Below are 18,044 nucleotides of genomic sequence, written 5' to 3'. Positions count from 1 at the left end.
AAAACTTGTGACCCTGGCTCCCCATGGATTTACTGTATTATTTAAAGATTAAGAATTATGGGATAATTTCCTAGAGAGGTGTTAGAATTTGGCCATGTGCCAAACCTGAAACGTCCTCTCTGTGTAAGTGGGATAGCAAATATATGAACCATTCCTGGATGCTATCATTTGATCAGATTATTTATCTTTGTGGAAAGATGTAAGATGAAGAAGTTGTTTTTGAACACTGTATGTCGTGGGGGGGGGGGTGAAGGACATTTCAGGAATAAACATGGTGACGGCAAAAGTGACTCAAGGGAAAAAGGCACAGGAAAAATGAGGCGATAAAGAAAAGCCTGGAGGAGAATTGGGGTTATTTTGGGCTCAGCGGGCTTCCTGCAGGTGATGGAGATGAAAGAATGATTTCTGGAACAATTGCTCAGCAGCAAGTGGAGTGAGGGAGGAGAGGGATGTAGGAGGATGTGGATGAGGGGGGTCGGTGGAGCAAAGAGTGAACATAGGAATCAATATAAACATCACACAAGGTCACTACAAGTACAAGCACAATGTTGTGTTAGCATGCTGTTGTTAAAAGGTTGTTTATGTCAGTATTACATCTCTTGTAAACAGAGGATAAAACTGCCACCATAACTGATTAATTACAAGCGTGGGAGTTGGTCTAATGACTACGGTGTAGACACACCCCCCCACCCTGCCATCACACTATAAAGGACCAGAAGTGCAGAGGGATGCCAGACTTGGGCATCCAACAATCAGCAAGAGGCTACGAATGGTTTACTCAACAAGTTACAGCAGGTTTTTGGATTTTCTTGGCGGTAAGTTTCATCCTGGATTCATGTTTATGCTATTTTGAACAGGTCTCTAATCCATAATTGTTATATTTATTGACTTTTCTTGTCACAAAATCTTCTGACTCTGTATTATTGCGGCTAATATTGAGTTACACAGACTATTTATTATGAATAAAACTCATTGTTTTTCTGCCACAGGCCAGTGCGGTATGGAGATAGCCATTCTGCTGCTGCTGATTGTGCCTTTGACTGCTGCCACACCTCTCAGACCAACTCACAGGTCAGTGAAAAACATCAGTATATACAGCTACGGACAGAAACCATAATGATGTATCACTCACTGTCTAATCTGTAAACAGAATATCAAAATCAATAATATATTAATAAATACCTTTTTCTGATGGACCCACAGGTCAGACGCAGACGCTGTCCTCCCAGGGGACTCTGTCCAGGCTTCAGGGGTGAATACGTCAGAGGACACACAGGAGCAGCATGCTCCAACACTGAGGATCATCCCATTTCATTCAGAAGACAAACATCTAGACCTGGATGCACTGAAACACAGGTAAGCATAATACATTCACAATTTAGTGTGAGGGCAGGAAATAAGAAACTACAGAAGTGCAACCAGTACAAGGAATGGCCTTATATCACATTTTATATCCTAAAACACAGTTTGTAGTAGGCTTAATGCAGGATAAATACTGTAGTGTTTATTTCAGTTCTACTATTTATGGCTGCCAGCAAAACCTAAATTGTAGGTTTACTGATTTGAAAACTGGAAATTATTTTACACATGTGGTGTTTTAAAATCCTGAACTTTATTTTTTTTCTCCTCTTCATCATTGACAGCATGGCAGCAAAGTTACGACCACGGCGTGCACCTCAGCGTGGATGCCAGCTCGGGACATGCCAGCTTCACAACCTGGCCAACACTTTATACCACATCGGCAAAACAAATGGAAAAGACGAGTCGAAAAACGCCAAGGACCCGCAGGGATATGGCAGATAGGGCCAAGAGGAATGACGATAGTTATGGACTAAAGAGTTCTCAACATAGTCTCCATCTATTTATAACCAAATATCTCTGTATGTGTCCTGACTGACTGGTACTTAACATGGATTTATGCTCTGTAAGCACATAGAATGTGGATGTTTGAATGCTGTGTGAAATGCTTAATCACTTTACTTTTTAAAGTATAAATTCCTCAATATTTAAATGCATTCTACAATAAATATTTAATATAAACAAGCGTGTGGAGTTGCAGTTTATGCATACCTGAATTAACCTGCTAGAGCCTTGAGGAAAAATTGACTCCTACAGGTTGAATGCTGCTTACATGGGCACTTTCCATGGATCACTAGTTGCAGTGTCTTTTAGGAGCAGTTAGAGGGGCCCTGAAACATTATTCTCAGACTAGTTATTGCCTTACAGGGATTACATATTAAGTACAGTATATTTCTGTCCTTTGAATTTACATTTCACCTGAATGACCATATATTCTGATTGACATTTGATGTTGAAAATGTTCCTGCATGCAACAAATTCTGTCTTTCATTGCCCTTGGTGGTGTGAGGCTGATTGCCTCATGCCCTGTTGATCAGAAAATCCAGGCCTCACCGTGTGATATTTTTAGGCAACCATGACAGCAGCAAATTGCTCAATGCACAAGCTTGTGTGTCTTCAGTTGTCTGTCTGCTACAGTGGTGTCAAAGTATGTGTCATCGGTGGCCAAGAGTGTTGTCTTTCCAACTTCCCCACATCTAATATCACTCACCAAGAGATGGGGACCTTAGTAATGAATTCATGTTGTAAGAGGATTATAATCAGCATTGGCCCAGCTCACACCCCAGGTATGAAATGTCTGTGGTTTTGACTGGCCCCTCCTATATTTTCAAAGTTTGGAGGACAGTATTTGCAGATTGCCTGCCTGCCTCTTGAAAAACCACACCCTCACCTGTGTGGCGTGCCTGCTCTGCACCTTGTTTCCTCTACGGCTGCTGAGAGACATTGGGGAAATGGCATTTCCATAGTTTCAGGCATATACAATTCCAGCAATCCAGTGAATTAGCCTGCTCATTGGAAAATGGTCAGAAATAGGTTTTCTTATCTCCCTATCTCTCACTGAGTCGAACAGAAAGGAAAAACAACATGAGGGACACAAGAGGAGAAGGAGGAGACGGCGGAGACAAAATCGGTAAATCTGAGAAGGACCAGGTGGGTAGGCTTTCCATTAAATCATTGTGCTCCTGGTGCGATATCATGGCGCTGTTGTGGCAAAGACTTACAGTTGCGAAAAGATAAATAAAAGATGAGTCGACAAAGTGGAAGTTGTAATGAAAGTTGTGGTTGGCAGTTATCCCCTCGGGTTCTGAGTCACGATGACGAGCGATGGAGAAACATTCCCCTGCTTTGGACGGCACGTATCAAATGGTCGTGTAGTAATATAATACTCACAGTCTATGGTCTTTTAAAAGGCACTGTAGCATTGCAGCGGTGTGTGTGTAAACAGACTCGGATTTTGTCCCACATGTAGCCAAGGCCAGCTAGTTTCTGCTCATGTTTGTTGACACCGTATTGTCTAACTGTCAAACCGGCGGAAGTTAACAAGTTAAGCTAGCTTGGTTGCGGAAAAGACCTTCGACAGATTTACAGCGTCCAACACTAACAGCTAATTAGCCGGTCAATGTCAGTGACTGTGAAACAAGGCTTCGGCGTTGCTAACACAACTGTTGCTTTAACGTTTACTTAACTCTAACTTTAAAAGCACAGACGACAGCACGCCCATTGTTTTATCTAGCTAACGTAGTTACTGCTCAGCGTTTCACTAGCTAACTAACGTTAACTACATTTAGCACTCATTAACTTTGTATGGTTTATGTTGAAATTAAAGCTGTACGTTAACAAACATAAGACACCGTTAGCACCGTGATGTCATCGCCCAAAGGGTAAAAATAAAATACGACGTAAAAGTTGGCTCTGTTCTCACAGTAAATATTGTAAGTCGACAAGCACAGGTGTAGCCAACTAATAACATTAATAACGGCTGCATTCCCTTTAGGTGTGTCAGTCCCACGGCGCTGGTATTGTGCCCCTGGCTCACTGACAGGGCTTCCTGGCACAACAAAATGGAACGGGCCCATTACACCTTTTTCCTGATTTTACCAGTCAAAATGCCCCGTGAGACAGATTATTCACATTATCACATAGATATTGATATGACAGTGGATTAGAAAGTAGTTACTTTAAATGAAAAGACTTTATCTTTATCTTGTAAACTTAATCTCAAAGTTGTAAAAGGAGTCCAGCTCAGTTTCTAGTTGTAAAAAAAGAGTCCAGTGGGGCCCCTCAGACGCTGTATTGCAGAGTTTACTGTAGGCACTGAAGATACCTATGTACAGTAGTAGCCTACGTGCCCACCACACACATACACACATTCTCACACATACACTTATAAACTCGAGCTGAAACTACAGCACCGCGTCAGAAGTCACACTCAGGTGTTGAGGCCGGGAACCAGGTACGTCTCTGAGCCAGAGTCAACTTTTCTCCTTTGAACGGTTTACTACACCCTGCAGCCACATGATTTCCAGGCATACGAGGGTAGGCTCGGAGTTAAACTTCTTAAAATTGAAATAGCCTGTTTATACATTCAGTGTATTAACCTGTTGGAAATGTTTTCAGAGTTGGATCCCCAAAATCATCAAGAAAAGAGTGTGCACCACCTTTGTAGAAGATTCTTTCAGGTACTGTGAACTCTGTGGAGCACATTCCTCTGTGATCGTAATGTCTCTCTATTGACTGTGCAACTGATGCAACACAGGGTGATCATGTTTTCACATGTATTATCCTCCTCTCACACTCTCTCAGTAATGGCGCGTTGTGCCAGTGTGGGGGTGCAAGAGATGCCCATGCCTCTGTGGCTCTCGGTGACTATTTCAGCACAGCGATGGTCAACCACTGGGACAGCGCCCAGCACTCCTCTGAATACCCGACTGATGCCTTTGGAGAGTTGCAGTTTGCAGGAGCCAGCAAGAGGCATAGCTATGTGGGTGGCCGTTATGCTGGCTTGATAAATGTTCTCTCATTAAATGTTTTGTTTCTAGAGCCTTAGGGTTTCTGATCAAATCTGTTGTGTTTTGGTACTTTTTTTGAAGACAAATGCCTCTAAAGGCGAGCAAAATAATGATTCAAATACACCAAGAGCTGTTGTAGTCAGTACTTCTTCTTTTCCTAACTTTTTAACCTTCTGCTGCACCTGAGTAAACAAACACAATTCACTGACAGTGAGGTCACATATCTGTACTGAGAAGCTCCTTTGCTTTTTGGAGACACTTGTAGTATAATTTAGCGCCTGTTTTGATACTAAAATTGTAATTCTTTATTTTTCACAGGTTGTCCACTTCTGAAATTTCTTTTCGTCAATCAAATTAAATGTCCATTTTTTCTCTCATGGGGATCTCAGTTCCTGCGTCTGTCATGGGACACACCCCCGTCTATGGTCTACACCCTGATGACAGCCCACTGGGGTCTTCCTGCCCCCAACCTGGTGGTTTCTGTAGTGGGCGGAGAAGGCAGGACAAAGGTGAAGACTTGGGTACGGGAGGTACTCAGGCAGGGACTGGTGAAAGCCTCACAAAGCACAGGTAAACATACCATGAAAGCAAACTGTAACTTTGAAGTAACTCAATCACTGCTTCAAACGCTGCTACAAAGGTGGGTCACAGGTAACATGCCAGTTAACTGTGTTGTGAAACCCATATACACTGATTACAGTATCACTGTAATATCAGTTAGCTTCAACTTCAACTATATGATGTCATCATTTTACAGACCATTCCCACTGACACATAAAATAATAGTTCTGGCTGGTGCGCCTTTAATTTCAGGTTATCTGCTGGTCTTAAAAAGTCTTAAGAATAATTGAATGTAGTTTCCTAAAAAAGACCTTAGAAGATATAAAAAAGTGTGGGCAATAATGTTAAATATACAATGTTTTTGTATCTGATTGCAGGCTGTCACTATACGTTATACGTCTTTGGGGGGACAGTGGATTGTGCACAAAGAAGGCTGTTCAGTCCTTTTCGGTGTAGTTTCAGTCTGCACCGTCAGATCCACCATCAGTATAGCATGCACTGTCCCTACTGCTAGCTACAGTAGCTAAGAAGCTTATTGTCTCGTAATGGGCAAGTGTCACTTTTAGCAAAGAATTAAATTAACTTGAACTAATAATTTTTCATTGGTTAACTCATCCATCCATTTTCTGATGCATATTCAGGACCTTATTTATTATTATTATTATTATTAGTTAGGCTAATAATTATTTTTATATAGTTATTTACTGCTGGGAAGTACTTATCATACCATGAAACAGGTATCGAATTGTATTGTATGTGATATCAAAAAGGTCTTAGATTCAACTTGATGAACCCTGCAGAAACCCTGATATTTGGGTACATATGCTTTGGTCTCTGCTTGGTCTCTAAGTTGCCTCATATTGATTTTGTTCCCTTTTCTCACGTATCAAAGTTCTGATTTCCAGACTTCTTGTTTACAGCTGACAAGTGCTACTAACTGGTATTTTAGCCTCATATGACTTTATAGCACAATCGGATCACATCAGATTAGATTACTTCTGTTTTTTTCCTTCAGCTTATTTTGTTATTTTGCGTTAATAGTCAAGACAACAGAATCAGCAATTTAGAAAATAAAGTTCCTTTTTCCTTGTGTAAAAAAACATTTCTAAGTAAGCGACTAATAATGTGAACAAACCAACACTTTCTTGGAAGACACAGAACCCACTCATGGTTTAGTAGGAAAAATACAGCTGTTCCAAAATGTAGAACCATTGCACTATATGACTCCCTGGGGTGCGATCCTAATTTGGTACTACAATGGCCATTTCCTCCTGACTACTGTGCCAAGAGCAGGTGGCACACGGCGATACTGGTCTCCTGTCATCTGAGGTCACTATAACTTGCTGTTCTTTCAGAGTCCCCGGGTCAAAGCAAAGATAATAAAACACATGCAAAAACATTCAGGCGCACACATAAACACATACAAGGTGCACGCATAGACACAAGTTGCTACTGTTTGGCCTCGGCACAAACATGGTTGTTGGGAAAGGTAACACAGTACAGTAGTGCGAGAACAGCTGTGTTGCTTTTGTACTGAAAAAGTGTGAAAAGCTTCTGTTGCACATTGAAACATATCATTACTTATGTGCATTTCTATGGTATTGTATACCTTTTCTTATGCCTACTTTTAATTCCACTCTGTTTCAAACTGTTTGATTTACTAAAATTGTGCCGTTTTTGAGGCATAAAATGTATTTTCTACAACCAAACAATTTTGTATTTTCTTCTCACATTCGCTGTTGGTGTGTTCTATCCAGGAGCGTGGATCCTGACGGCAGGCTTGCGTGAAGGCGTTGGCAGGTGTGTTGGAGAGGCCGTGAGGGATCACGCCACTGCGGCCTCGTCGGTCTCCCTCAACAAGGTGGTGGCGCTGGGCATCGCTCCCTGGGGCCTGGTGCACAACCGACAGCAGCTGATCAACCCTCAGGTTGTACAGGCACTCGCATACTGTTTTACAAATGTTTTTACACCCCATAAAATGTTGGGTAAAATATTGTGCAACATTCTTACTGTAATAATTGTACGTTTAATATTTTAGCATTCTTATTTTTAAGTTTTTAGATGCAAATGATTCCAAATAGGAAACAAAAGAAAGAGTCCCGATTTAAAGGCGTGGAATTCTGTTCTGTGTTACAGCCCCACCTTGTGATTTACATAACTAAGATAGTTCAGCTTTAAGTGTTAAACGTTAGGAAGGTGTATATATTCTTCAACTTTACAATCTTGCTCTGGGATCATGTCCTATTAAAACATATTAGCAGCATCTTGGGATCCACCAAACGCAGGCCTCCTATGCACCGCAGGTATTGAGTTTTAGTTGAAGAAACCCTTCTATATCATATCTCTTGATTCTTCCTCTTGCAGGGCAGCTTTCCTGCTAAGTACTATGTCCAGAACACGTCCCGGGACTCCTGCTGCCTGGACAACAACTACCAGGCCTTCCTGCTGGTGGACGACGGGAGTGTGGGACGCAGAGGAGGAGAGACGGGTTTCAGGGCCAAAGTGGAGGACTACATCTCCCACCAGCGCACAGGCATCTGGGGTAAGAGATGGGATCATGAAATATAATATTTTGCATTGTATCTAGAATCAGAATAGAAGAATCGGAATAAACTTGTTCCTCTGTATATATTCCAAGATTTTATTTATTTATGTAAACAGAGATATATATCTAAACCGTACAATGCTTTCTTACAACCATGAACATTTCACATCCTTGTGTCATGCTTTTTGGCCCTCTTGTGGTGATCTTTTATTAATGCATGTGATGATAAGGTGAATCTTTGGTATCCGCTGGATGAAAGCCATTGCATGCCACTGCATGAATTTGAGACACGGCTCTTCAACATGTAAAATCAAGCAGAGATTTGTCAAAAATGTAACAGGGTGCTCTCTGAGTCTCTGCGTTACAAGACAAATATGCAGTTTGATTGTTCTAAGTCTGCAAATGTGATCGCAATGTCTGCATTAAAGTGAAGGCAGTGTAAGCAAATAATTTACCAATTTTTGTAAAAGTGTTTGTGTTTTTTTTAGGCAGCGGCAGCATTGACATCCCTGTCCTTTGTATGCTGGTGTCAGGGGAGGCAAGCATTCTTGAGGTACAGTCACTGCTTTTTATGTTTGTCATTAAGAAATTATGGTTTAAGGTTAGTTTTAATAGTAAAATAAACTTTTTGATTATATCCTTGTACTCTCAGAGAGTGGATCGTTCTCTGAAAACCTCCATGCCCTGGCTAGTGCTGGCCGGCTCGGGAGGCTTGGCTGACTTCTTGAGCGACGTCTTGGAGAATCTGTCCTCGGCCCCGACTGTCCAGTCTTCCAGTGAGGGAGACGGCGAGGCGGGTCCCAGTGTGGACCTGAAAGACAGAGTGGCAGAGCGGGTTAAGAAGCACTTCCCTTCAGAAGCGGAGTCAGACAAACTGGTTGAGCAGGTAAGTGCTCATGTGTGATCATTGTGTGGTTTGACATGCAGAACAGGAAGAAGCTGTATATGAGTTATTTTCAAACGTTCTCTGCGACCCCTCGCCCCCCTTCTTTTGATGCTATAAGGTCAAGATTTCAGTTTTACTCACACAGGATATTTCATAATATAATGGGCAGATTGCCATTAGCTGTACCTTTTTATGCTCCCAAGTGGATGAAGTCTTTTGTTTTTTATGACCCCATAGTCTTTCTTCTGCCATAACCTTCAGGGCAAGCTTCCATTTTACTGTAGGGCTCTTAGAACAGCAAAAGGATCAGTGTGTTGCTCACGTCATCCAACACTTGATAATTGTTGCATGTAATGAACATTTATCCACCTACTTCCTGCCTCAGTTTGACCCAGATTCCTGAACCTGCTGGCTGTTGCTCCACAATTAACTCACTCATAAGCTCCGGTTTCAGTTTTCATTAGGCATAACGGGGTCATTTTTATAACACGAAACACTGAAAGATTATTGGCTGTATTATGTGTAGCCAATAACAACCAATTTACAAAATGCCTTGATTGGCCCCGATACTGATCCCTACTGATCCCTCTTATACACTAGAATAGAATCGACTTTCTGGAAAATTTATTTATCAGTGTCCTAATGTTTATTCAATCAGTGCCCAAAGTTCAATTTGTTGTGTTGTCATTTGCAATCTGTTGAACAAGGCACTGATTGGATACACACTCTTAATCTTATTATTTTCTTATTATTTTCTATTTGCTGGTCAATAATTACTGTTGGTGCTTAACTTTAAATTCCCTGATAAGATCTTTAAATGCCAGACATTCTCCTCACTCAGCACAGTGAGGCTGTTAACTTAACAATATCATGAATTTGACAATACCCTTTGTCACCCAATCTTTCTTCATCTCTGCTCTTTAGTGTCTTTCTCAGTATCAAGATGCTCATACATTCATTAGCATTCATTCACAATGTCTTCTGTCTCCTTGTTCTGGGTCTCCAGACTCTGAGCATCTACCAGAACAGAGACTTTATCACAATCTACTATGGAGAGCAGGAAGGCCCCAATGACTTTGATACAGTCCTGCTCAAAGCGTTGGTGCAAGGTACATTCAGCTAATTCAAATTATGAAAACTGCTAACGTTTTAGGTGGCAACATGTCTTTGTTTTGATGTGTGTTGTGTGATTCTGTGTTTTTCAGCTAGCAAGCAGCGTGCGTCAGTCGATGCCAGCCCTTACAATGAAGAGCTGAGGCTGGCGGTCACATGGAACAGGGTTGATATTGCCAAGAGTGAACTCTTCAATGGAGACATCCACTGGAGGGTGAGTGGGCAGGGGTCAAATAAAACAATTTTAACCCTGCTGTGCAATGGCATTGTTGGTATAAAATAAGCCTTGTATTGCAAGCTGCCTAATAAACAATCACCTTCATTCAATCAAACAGTATGAAGACTTGGAAGACTCCATGACAGACGCCCTGATCAACGACAAGCCTCAGTTTGTGCGTCTTTTCACTGAGAACGGCCTCAACATCCTGGACTACCTGACTTATGGCAGGCTGGAAAGCCTCTTCCGCTCTGTGGCCGATGGGACGGTGCTTTACCAGCTACTTCAGCGGCGTCTAGTGGAGCGGCTAGGAACTGCAGCCTCTGTGCCCACACCATCAAGCCTGCAGGACTCGCCATCTAAAGTAGCAGCAGAGAACATACAGAGTCGGCCAGCAACGGAGATCAGCCTTTTTGAGGTGGGGGGGGGGTTTCTGATGAGAGAGGCATCCGAGTGTCTGGTTTGGTTTTGCTCAATCAAAAGCAATGTGAAGAACCTGTGTTTACACACACTTTGGTTTGTTTGTTACTCTACCCCCTCTTTTCCTCAGGTTGCAGGGGTACTGGAACTGTTAATAGGTGACGTCTGCCAGCCATTTTACTACGATGCTTTGGGCTTAGAACAGATCTCATCCAAGAGGAGAGCTCTGAGGGTACTTTTAACTTTTCCTATATGTAGACGTATATCAAAGCTAATGAACTACTGGTGTTGGAAGACCCACCTTTTTAACTGTTGTTTTCTCACGGACAATCTGATGCCCCCTCATCTGCTTCTTTTCATCCATGCAAGCGTGCCAGTAAGCTGCTGCGTGGAGACTGCTTGTATCGGGAGAAGCGCTGCCTCTTCCCCTGGGCTTCGCTCTTCATCTGGGCCATCCTCCAGAACCGCAGCGAGATGGCCACTTTCTTCTGGGAGATGGTAAAACTCCTGAGAAGAAAAATGTCTGCTGCTGTTCAGTTTGTTTGAAATAAGCACAATCCTGTAGGTACTGTAATGTACCTGATATGAAGGAGTTTGTACGCCCTGACTTCCCTTGCTGTCTCTCCCAGGCAGGAGAGTCGGTGCTGAGTGCTCTGAGTGGCTGTAAGTTGCTAAGGGAACTGTCCAAGCTGGAGGGTGAGACTGACACCAAACTGTCCATGAAAGAGCTGGCTCAGAGGTTTGAGAACCTGGCACATGGTGAGACCATGAATACAAAGCAATGCATGCATGACCTTCTGAATGATGATCTTTGATTTCTAGAATAAGCTTTACTTCCATTGTTGTTTTTCTAAATGGGAACCAAACTCTTTCTGCGCTGGTCTTTCCCTCCTCTCAGATGTCTTCAGCTCTTGCTATCGGAGCAATGAGAGTCGCTCTTTCACCCTACTGATCAGGAAATCTCCGGTTTGGGGTGGTACCACCTGCCTCCAGATGGGCATGGGTGCCGACGCACGACTTTTCTTCAGCCATGATGGAGTACAAGTGAGTCACTGAAAACTGTATTTTTGCTGTATCTCAAGCCTGCTTACCCAGATTTTCAGGCTGAAGCTTAATTCCTTTTTTATCATCCTTCCTGCTCTGCCAATGTTTAACTTGTGATGTGGCGCATGAGACTTGCAGTTGGTGAAAATGGTCTAAATTTCTCTTCTTCTCCTCCAGTCTCTGTTGTCCCAGATCTGGTGGGGTGACATGAAGAGGAACACGGAGGTGTGGAAGCTCCTGCTCACCTTCTTCTGCCCCGTCCTCTGCTACACCAACCTCATCTCCTTCAGGTAAAATCCACAGTATTATTATTTCCTTGTCATTAGCATTCAGAAGATCCAGATTTCAGAACTGATACTCTACAACATACTCCATCTCACAGGAAACAGGAGGACCATCAGCAAGAAGAGGAGGGGAAGCCTAACGAGGACGGGCCGGGCAGGGACAGCGACAGCCTCTATGGCACCACCATCTTCTCTTTCTCGGACATCAAGCACATGTAAAACTCTAAAAAAATCTAAATTGTATTATGTTGATTTAGTGTAGAATGTAGTAGAATTTTTTTTTTCTTCATTAAAAATGTGTCATTGTTGTACCAGTGAGGCTGATGCACAAGGATCAAACACTCCCAGGACAGCAACCATCAAAGGTGAGTCCTCTTTAAACGCAGCACCCCTGAAGAATTGCAGCTGTAGTGTAATCAGCTACTAATCCATGTCCAATAACCTTCCTCACAGGCATACCCCACTCCCACAGACCACCAAAGCGTCCGTTCATAGTGTCAAGATGGCGTCAGTTCTGGTTTGCGCCTGTCACCTCATTTTTGGGCAACGTCCTCATGTACTTCCTCTTCCTCCTGCTGTTTGCCTACGTGCTGTTGGTGGACTTCGAGCCCCCGCCACCCTCTGGTCCGGCCATCACTGAGTATGTGCTGTACTTCTGGGTATTCACCATTGTGTGTGAGGAGATCCGGGAGGTGAGTGCGGAGCAACATCTTACTTGTATCACATTTTACGCTTAATGCATCTACTTTACATTTATCCACTGCAAAAGTAGATATGAAATGCAATGCTGAATGATATACAGTATATTGATACACCAAACACTGAAGACTAAACATAAAATCCTTTGTCAGTATTTGGCTATATCTGATGTTGTTGTGTTTATAGCTGTGTTTTTATCTATGGATCTGTTAAGTTCAGTGATGTTTTCTGCTCCAAAGACGTTCTTTTTGGGGACAAAGACTTGGCGTCAGAGGGTCAGAGTGTACATTCAGGATGTGTGGAACAAGTGTGACCTCATTGCCATCACGCTGTTCATCATAGGACTAATCTGCAGGTACAACAAGACATCAATTACGCACAGGGACAATCTACAGCATATATATTACTACTGGATTATGCCAAAACCTTCCACAATATTCAAAGTGTGCACACGCCTCTCACTTCCATCCTCAGGAAGATCCAAATTCCAGCTGAGAAGCCTTAAAGTGCAGTTATTTTACAAGTTGACCCCTGGGTGGTGCTGTTACAACAGTGCATTTGCTTCACTCCTTGTTTCAGGATGTTCGAGTGGTCGTATGGATTTGGCCGGGATGTCTTGTGTGTGGACTACATGGTCTTCACCCTCCGTCTCATTCACATCTTTGCCATTCACAAACAGCTGGGACCAAAAATCATCATTGTTGGCAAGATGGTGAGAAGCATTACCAATAAGTTGACATTATACGTGCTGCTTAGCAGGATGTTGGGATTATAATGATGTAAACACAACTTTTTTTCTCCTGTTCAGATGAAGGATATCTTCTTCTTCCTCTTCTTCCTGATGGTGTGGCTCATGGCATACGGAGTAGCCAATCAGGCTTTGCTTTACTCCTACGACCCTCGCCTAGATCGCATCTTTCGCCGGGTTTTCTACAGGCCGTACTTGCACATCTTTGGACAGATCCCTGTGGAGGAGATGGATGGTAAAAGTGTTTGCGTGTGCATCATGCATATTGAGAAAGTAATAGTTACAGTTTCAAACTGGTGTTAGAATGATGTATCTTTTGCAGCCTGTACTGGACGTTTTTTTGACTTCCATTCCATTGCGTTATTATAACCTGATAGCAGATTTATATGATCATATCAAAACACGGGACATATTTTAATCTTCCCCATATTTTTGTGTCTATCCCAGTGGGGAAGCAGTGGGACATGCCCTGCACACACAACGTGACATTGATTCAGGGCGGTGCAGAGCCGTGCAGAACTCTGTACAGTAACTGGCTGGTGGTCATTCTGCTGGTTGTTTATCTGCTGGTCACCAACATCCTGCTCATCAACCTACTCATCGCCATGTTTAGGTAAATAAGAAGGAGACTAGTGTCTATCAGTCTGTCTCTGTGGCTACACTGACATGCTGATCTCTATAAATGATTTTCAGTTCACAACAACACTCTTTACTCTGCTCTCTGTGTGTCCACCCAGCCACACCTTCTCTGAAGTGCAGGCTAACAGCGACATCTACTGGAAGTTCCAGCGCTACAACCTGATAGTTCAGTACCACTCCCGTCCTTCACTAGCACCTCCTTTCATCATCCTCTCTCACATCAATCTCTTTATCAAGAGGACCATCCGCAAGGTGCCCTCCATCAAGATCCACCACTTTGGTCAGTATTTGAGCAGGAGCGTTATCAGTCTAATAAAGTTATGTTTAAAATCAAAAGTGTTTGCAAGTTTAAATTGTGTTTTGGTCGGCCTTTATCAATGTTATGTCTTTTTTCCGCACTCAATGCACTTCCTCTAATGGCAGCATCTAAATAGCCGTTAGAGGAATTGGATCACTGTTTACTGCCACATTGGCTTCAACTCAGCTGTTCCTGCTTGGTTCAGGAAACACTGTCATGAGTTGAATGATGATAATGATAAAAGCCTTTGCCTTTCCTATTAGTGTTGCAGTTAAGAGGGAAGGCAGCTAACAGGCTAATGACGTGGGAAACCATTCAGAAGGAGGACTTCCTGACTGCCCAGAACAAGATCCAGAAAAGCAGTGACTCAGAGAGGCTCAAACGGATGTCTGTCAAGTGAGCACACATTCCTACACCAACACTCTCAGTGAAACGACTTATTTTTCGCTCCATCATACTGAAGTGAATGTCTCGTTTTTGTTTTGTTTTTTTAGAGTGGATGGTGTAGTTAAACATCTGACTGAAAGCAGAGACTTTGACCACAGGCTGAGGGCTCTGGAGAATGAGGTAAAATGAAAACACTTAACTGAGCTTACACTCTGTTTATCATTCTGTTGCATTTGTGTCATTCTTGATACATACATGGCATTGCAGTACAAGAGCATGTATGCTCAGTCAACCTATCCTATATAAAGGTTAAATAGATGTCACCCGTCTACATATCACACTGCTGGGTGATTATATATCATGTCAACTAGAACACAGTGTTCTAATATTGATATCACAATATGTGTTTGTTTATGGAAAATCACACATATTTGATAAAGGAATAGTTCACCATCTTTGGAAATGCGCTTATTTTCTTTCTTGCTGATATATGAGAAGATCATGTCTGCACAGTAAACATGAAGCTACAGTACAGCCTGCAGCCGGTTAGCTTAGCTTAGCATAGTGAGAGGGAGGGGAGAACAGGCGGAAACAGCAAGTGTAAAAATGACAGTTGTAGGGGGGGTTATGGTTATTTCTTTCCTGGGACCAGTAACTACCCGGAGTCTTCGCTGGTCGCCTGGCAACTGTTCAGAGCCAAGAAATAGGCCATACAACTGTTTTTTATTAAAAAAAAAACAAAAAAAACCCAAACATATAACATGTTAATTAGTGAGCTTTACATGTGCTTGTAGCTGGATTTTGTTACCATTGAACAGAGCCAGGCTAGCTGTTTCCCCCCGTTTCCAGTCTTTACGCTAAGCTAGACTAACTGGCTGCTTGTGATGGTCTCATATTTAACTTGCACATATGAGAGTGGTATCAATCATCTCATCTAACTCTCTGCCAGAAAGCGAATAAGTGTATCCAAAATGTCAAACTATTTCTTTTAGGTTGATGTTCAAATTGTGCTGCATGATATTCATTGATCAAAGATCATTGGTGAAACTCACTTTCAGCTCCATTCTGGAGTATTTTAAAAATCATCTGCTTGTAGCATTAATTAAGACCACAAAACCCCACCATATGTACAATGAACAGGAAACTTTACTATTATTGCTCCTGCATGGTATTCCCAAAAATCCTGATCCTTCCCTCGGTGTCTTAGAGTTGTCAATACACAGCTTTTGGCTCTTTTGATCCTCCCTCTCAGATGGAGTATTGCGCAAATGCTCTCAGCTGGATTGTGGATACTTTGGCACAAGGCAGCACATTCAAACCTCCTCGGCCTCCTCCTACAATAAGAGGTACAGGACAATCAGAACATACATGTATATTCCCAGAAAAATGTTGGAATGTCACAGGTTGTATTCGCTAAGCTTGTTTGATTAGTTTATTTCCGGTATAGTGTTTGCCTCGAGTCATTGTCCCCTCACTTACCTTATTCTGCCTCTTCTTCTACACAGATGCGTTTGCCTCTTCTTCCAATTCTTCCTGATTCAGCCTCTGTGATGCCTCCACTTGCTCAGGGTCTGTAAAAGACAAGAATGAAGCGCTTTTACTTTAGCTGCTCCCATGCTACCCACCCACCAGTCTTACTGTTTGCCAGCTCATCGCTGGACTCCAGTAGTTTCAGTTCTGAAGTGAAAAGAAAGTGAAAGAATAGCAGCCATCGCTTTTTGTTACAGTGTTGAGTAAATGCAAAAACAGTGTGCAATCGAATGCCAAAGTCAAGTGTATGTATTTATGATGTGGCATGATATATTTTATGTATTTTATTTGCCACTACAATGTCTATTTTGCTGTAGTTTTAAGCTGACCTCTGGAATTCAGTTTTTAAGGTTTTTATATAGGTTTTTACTGTTTGTACTGTACTGTTTTTACTGTATTGAAACTATGATATTGTTTACAGGGGTTACATTCACTGCACATTGTACATTTACTTTCTGGCTAAATGGTTGCTTTGGACAACCTTAAATGTTAAATCATGTATTTGTGTTGCTACATTACTTTATTCTCCTCAATAAATTCAACTTCATATAACAGTATAATGAATGATTTTTTTCTGTTACTGTTAAAGGAATAATGCTACATTTTGGGAAATACACTTATTCACTTTCTTACTGAGAGTCAGATTGATACCACTCTCATGAGCTAGCAGACAGTTAGCTTAGCTTAGCTTAGCTTAGCACAAAAAGACCGGAAACAAGGGGTGACAGTTAGCCTGGCTTGAGTGTTACATGTTAATTAGTGTCAGTTACAGATAAGTTAATTACAGGTGCTGGTAAGCGGATTTACTTTTGGACAGAGCCAGGCTAGCTGCTTCCCCCTGTTCTTCTTGGAGGGAAAAAAAATATGCCAAAGGGTAAAGCAGGGTGCAGTGACTTCATGGGATGAAATGTTTGTGAATGGGGCCAAAGTACAGTACTTGGTACAAAGAAACTCTGTAAAATTGAACTATACGCCATTAAAAGTAAATTTAACAAGAGAATCCCAGAGGGAATGTGTGACTGAAACACAGGAGTGAGGTAGTTGGATATACTGTAGAGAGAAGGGGATATGGATAGTGTGAAAGGTGCACCATGGTGCTGAGTTTCAATATGCCAGAGCTATTGAAGGTCACATAGTGGAGCAGAGCTATTGAAGGAGCCTTTACTGTAAATAGCCGGCTGGGCCACCTGTCAATCGCACCAGCGGCTCACGCTGAGAGAGGCGGTGTCATCACTTTCTGCCTTCTCGCGGCATGATGGCTGCATGTGCAAATCCTGTATGTACCCATGTAAGTGAGCATGTGTGTCTCGCTCCTCGTGTCTCAGTTTCTGAGTCATTTTGATTGAAACGCTCCTCATTTCACTCAACCTGCAATGCTGCTGAATCTAAATCTCCTTTCTGTCTCTCATCGGGCTCCATAATCATAACCCTGTAATGAAAACAGTCTGTTCTTAAAATGTTAACCATTTCTTTGGAATGTCAGTTGCCTACGAATGCACTGCACATGTGCAGACCGCCATCATCTCCATTTCCTTCTATTTACATCCATTACATACATCATCCTGACATGTTCTCCTCTGCTTTGGGATTGGCAAGAAAATATATTACCTTCGCTGTTGAGACTGTGTCTGAGAGGTGTTTGTTTAGCCCTGTGGTAATTTCATTATCCATCATTAAAGCATGCATTACTTGGCTCTGTATTGTGAGTTGTTCAAAATATATTGGATGATATTTACCTCCAGTGGGCCTTTATTTAAATGGGTCTGCAGTAGAGTTGCAGTGTAGTGAGAGTGGAGTGTATTGGT

General features: G+C 42.3%; 1 protein-coding gene across 2 annotated transcripts; it reads left to right on the top strand.

Moving 5' to 3' along the window:
- Positions 1 to 2,805: 2,805 nt before the first annotated feature.
- On the top strand, positions 2,806 to 16,793 carry LOC139303005 (transient receptor potential cation channel subfamily M member 4-like). Of its 2 annotated transcripts, none has more exons than XM_070926689.1 (28): positions 2,806 to 2,989; positions 4,477 to 4,538; positions 4,663 to 4,840; positions 5,258 to 5,438; positions 7,187 to 7,356; positions 7,794 to 7,971; positions 8,463 to 8,527; positions 8,627 to 8,860; positions 9,867 to 9,969; positions 10,066 to 10,187; positions 10,309 to 10,608; positions 10,741 to 10,842; positions 10,980 to 11,108; positions 11,240 to 11,369; positions 11,509 to 11,654; positions 11,832 to 11,944; positions 12,037 to 12,153; positions 12,254 to 12,303; positions 12,392 to 12,630; positions 12,877 to 12,992; positions 13,217 to 13,349; positions 13,446 to 13,620; positions 13,833 to 13,998; positions 14,123 to 14,304; positions 14,586 to 14,718; positions 14,817 to 14,889; positions 15,962 to 16,055; positions 16,215 to 16,793. In XM_070926689.1, exons 3-28 carry the CDS (start codon positions 4,742 to 4,744, stop codon positions 16,244 to 16,246), a joined length of 3,582 nt encoding a protein of 1,193 aa, XP_070782790.1. In that variant the 5' UTR covers positions 2,806 to 2,989; positions 4,477 to 4,538; positions 4,663 to 4,741; the 3' UTR covers positions 16,247 to 16,793. The 2 variants fall into 2 exon arrangements, with proteins under 2 accessions (XP_070782790.1, XP_070782789.1); XM_070926688.1 differs by having other exon boundaries at positions 2,806 to 3,009.
- Positions 16,794 to 18,044: the final 1,251 nt, after the last annotated feature.

The sequence above is a fragment of the Enoplosus armatus genome, chromosome 20 (assembly GCF_043641665.1).
Source record: "Enoplosus armatus isolate fEnoArm2 chromosome 20, fEnoArm2.hap1, whole genome shotgun sequence".
In the NCBI taxonomy this organism is placed as follows: Eukaryota; Metazoa; Chordata; class Actinopteri; order Centrarchiformes; family Enoplosidae; genus Enoplosus; species Enoplosus armatus.
The sequence above is the reverse complement of the archived record's forward strand: the minus strand, read 5'-3'. Positions and strand labels throughout refer to the sequence as shown.

Coding starts and splice junctions, on each gene's coding strand:
- LOC139303005 (XM_070926688.1), top strand. CDS start 2,944: ATGAGGGACACAAGAGGAGAAGGAGGAGACGGCGGAGACAAAATCGGT. Junction 13,621..13,832: donor CCCTGTGGAGGAGATGGATG/GTAAAAGTGTTT, acceptor TGTCTATCCCAG/TGGGGAAGCAGTGGGACATG. Junction 14,305..14,585: donor CATCAAGATCCACCACTTTG/GTCAGTATTTGA, acceptor CTTTCCTATTAG/TGTTGCAGTTAAGAGGGAAG.